The 3,781-nt window shown below is 42.2% G+C and overlaps 1 protein-coding gene across 1 annotated transcript in view; it reads left to right on the top strand.

Moving 5' to 3' along the window:
• Nucleotides 1–3,781, top strand: part of CCSAP (centriole, cilia and spindle-associated protein) — a 48,342-nt gene that overhangs the window by 36,099 nt on the left and 8,462 nt on the right. Inside the window, exon 2 of the mRNA XM_006868571.1 lies at nucleotides 2,437–2,693. Coding sequence (XP_006868633.1) covers nucleotides 2,437–2,693 — 257 coding nt within the window. The remainder of the gene's footprint in view (nucleotides 1–2,436; nucleotides 2,694–3,781) is intronic.

The raw sequence follows: 3,781 nt of genomic DNA, 5'->3' as shown, positions 1-3,781 counted from the left end.
TACATTGACACTTAATGGTTCTTGCCTTCACAGTTGCCTGGGAAATTTCACTGTGCCTCTCTGACCTATCACCAGTCTTTTTCTTTTTCTTTTTCTTTACCCTTCTCTCTGCCCCACAAGTCCATTCTGCTGTTCCATCTAGTGAGACTAGCCTAGGCCTGGCCAGGACCAATTTGGAGCAGGGCATGCTGGTACAAGTTGTTCCTGCTGTTTCCTCCCCTTCAGTTCTGTGCCCAGTCATGGGGTCCACATGTGACTTTCCATGGGGGTGTCCACTTGTACAGGTCTAGCCTCTGGTAACCAGGGGGGCAAAGGTGCCAGAAAATCAAAGAGAAAAAGAGTAGAAAAGGAAAAAAATTGCACGTTTTTCTCTGAGTCACAGGTAGGCTTCTGCAACGGGAATGTTTCTTGTCTCTCAGTCTGCTCACACTCATTTAAAATGGCTGTGGCGGGTCACATTGGGTCCCCCAAATCACAAGCCACCTCCTTTCTTGTTTCTGTTAAACTCTCTTTCCCCATAAGCACTGGATTCACTTATTTATCCCTTTTATCTGAAGCTCAGGATTTCAAGACCATCCCGTGAATCTCTTTTGCCCAGTTTTCCATATCTTGACTGCAGAAGGTCTGCCCAGCTTTTCACCTAGTCTACTGTCATACCTCACCTCCTCTCTGTGTACTCTTCATCTCTGAACTATAGTTGTTACAATTCTTGTCTCAGACCTCAATGCCTATGAAAAAGCCATTCTCGTCCCTCTTCCTGGCTAACTCTAGCTCTTTCCTCCTTTCTTCCTGGTTAACTCTAGCTTGTCCATTAAACCTGTACTACCTTCTCTGGGATAGCTTTCCTGAAAGATTTGGGCTAGACATACATGGAACAGAAGAGGAGGAGAAAGGGATGGAATCAGGGAAGATGGTTTAGGTTTTTGTTCTTTACCTCTTTCTCAGGATTGTAACTGTATACACAAACATTTCTTCCTCCTTCTTTCTGATTGTCCCACCCCCTTCTTCCTCTTAATAGATCCAGAGAAGAGAAGAGGGAAGGATGTGGACACATCACTCAAAGACACATTTGAACAACACAAGGATTGGGGTCCTCATTCTAAAGTGGAAGGTTGGTACCTGACTTCATCCCCAAACAGCTCCCATGGTGCATGCTGATGAGGAGCACTGAGCCCAGGGTTGGGCATGGTCTATCTGTTGTTTAGTGACAACCTACTAGGTCTGAAGGCAAGAATGGCAGGTATTCAGTACAGATGATATATGAAGGTTTCTTCCAAAGACGTCCCACTGAGTTTGACCTGTCCTGTCAGAGGTTCACTATACCTAAAAGAGAACATGGAAACAGACAAGAAGAGAATACTAATGACAAGTAGTAAATTCAAGAAGTGGTGAGGTTTTGTAAAGGCAGTCTACAAAATCATCACTTGGACCCAATTCTGGAGCATCTAAAGTTAGGGGTACTCCTTAAGGCCCAACCAGCCGGGATAAAAGAAATGTGGCCCTAGATGTGTAAGGAATCTTTATTTAAATGCTAGTTCCAGCTGAAACTAAACAGGCTCACCAAGAGTTTATAAAACACACCAAATAGCAAATTCATACAAGCTCATGAGGGGAGAAAAGACATTTTTTTGGAGTGTGTCATTAATTTTGGATATCCACCTCAGGTAGGGCAGCTGCTCACTCTCTCAGCTTCCCAGCTCTGCTGACAGAATGTATGGCTGTGTGGGCTGTGGGCCTGATTCACGCAGTCATTTTGTTGCAGTGTGGGGGAAGGCCTCCTAGCATAGGAACCCTCATCAACCCTTCTTCCTACTGGGACTGCATAGCTCTGTATCTAGGTTAGTAACTATGGAAACCACTTCCTATTGTGACTTGGCCCTTTAAAACCCAGGGAGACGCTGAGCTCTTACAAACAGCACCTAAGAACCAGAAGGAACATTTTTGGTCATCATGAGACATCAAAAGGAAATGGAATTTTGGAACTTGAGTTGAGTTCTTAAAACTTAAGAATGAATGCTTTGCATCTGCTGAATGATTGCCACAAATTGAAAGCTTTTCCCGAAGCAAGGCATCTAGCTGACTGGGAAGTCACCCAGGGCCCTGGAGAAAGCCCCTAAGGCCATGGTGCTCTCTACCCTATAACATTGAATTGAGGTTAAATCTCAGAATATCAGGGGAAATCATTGCTTTTGAGTAGGTCTTAGTAACTTTGTTGTTGGGTTTTAAATGGGATGAACTGTTTAAGAAGAATTTTCATAACATTTCTCGATTTCTGCTTTAAGTGAAACTTCAGCTATAAGAATAGGAATGTTACTGACTTAATTAAGCATTATGATATTTTTTTCAACCCCAGTATTTAAAGTAATGACTGTACACCTTATTTGAAAGTATTTTCATCCTGTTTTTGTGCCGCCCACCCACCTTTCTTTTTTGAAGAATTGCCAGTGAGAGAAGTAGAAGAGCAAATCAGAACAAAAGAAACTGATCAACCGTCCAGTGGGGCGGAACCTCGACAACAACCAAGTGCCTTGTTCGCCAGAGAAAATAAGAAAACAGCCCAAAGTCCTCCAAGATCATCAAGTAAAATAAGAGAAAACAAGCATCCCTTTGCTCTTTATGGCTGGGGAGAAAAGCAGACAGACACAGGAAGCCAAAAAACTCACAATGTCTGTGCTTCTGCCGCGGTGCATGAGGTGGGCCTGTGCTTGTTTGCCTTTCTGACTTTCCTTTGGGAGGATTAGATTACAGCCTGATGACTGAGTTTGATATCCCAAGGCATGGGGAGCTTTGGGGGTAGTGATGATGGGAAACTGGGTCAGGAAAGCCCAGAACTGGGAATCCGATAAACAAACCACAGGATTCTAAATGGTGGTTACCTCTCAGGCAAAGGGGTCTTGGCTTGGAGTTAGTTGGCACCTGGGTTTATTGACAAAGTGGATGAGTCAGGATCCATGAGTTTCTGTGTGGCTAGGAGGAGCGTGTGGTAAGAGGTAGTGGACTTGTGCCTGGCCTCTGGAGAGGTATCTGTTTCCTTTGACTCTGACATAACCTAGTATTTTCCTGACTCCTTTGTTACTGGTTTGCCGGTTAGATGAATTTTGTAGTTCTATATATTTCCCATTAAATGTCTTGTGTTTTTCTGATTCAATTTACATGGTATATTTTCTCCTGCTCCTCCATAACAATAACAAGACTTTTTATTCCTAATCGCGTTAGTTCTTCTACCTTAGTCTTGCTGTTGCCCCATGTTGAGTCCTGAAGACATTTTAGCTGAGAGGATCCTCGTGTATATGGTCAGAAAAACAAGGATCTATGTTAGCATTGATACAAAAGTCCTCAAGTAAAGAATGCATTCAAAGTAGCAGAAAGAGAAACTGAAAACTGTTTGAATTCTGATTAAATACTACAATGAAAATTCTACTGAACAGAAGGTTTTTGAATCCTAGCAGATGGTGTTATTTTGAGTGATATTTGAGACAACAAAGCTGTAGTTTAACAAAAGATCTCTGACAGTTTCATGGGAATAATTTTATCTGTATCTATCTGAAGTATCAAATGTCTTCAGTGGTAAAATCCCTTTAGAATCTTTTTGCCTTTTTTATTTTTCAGTATTCTGCTTTAAAACATTTTAAGTTCTGTAATGGAATACTTAATCCATGCTTAATGTTAAGCAGTTCCAACAGTTTTCCAGAGTCAATTTCTAGAAGCACATGAAAATTAATTAGCTACCTGCAATCTACATCTTAAGGCGCTCTGGTAGCACAGTGGTTATGAATTGGGC

This window comes from Chrysochloris asiatica, unplaced genomic scaffold (assembly GCF_000296735.1).
Source record: "Chrysochloris asiatica unplaced genomic scaffold, ChrAsi1.0 scaffold00119, whole genome shotgun sequence".
Classification (NCBI taxonomy): domain Eukaryota; kingdom Metazoa; phylum Chordata; class Mammalia; order Afrosoricida; family Chrysochloridae; genus Chrysochloris; species Chrysochloris asiatica.
This window is presented reverse-complemented; position numbering and strand designations above follow the sequence as displayed.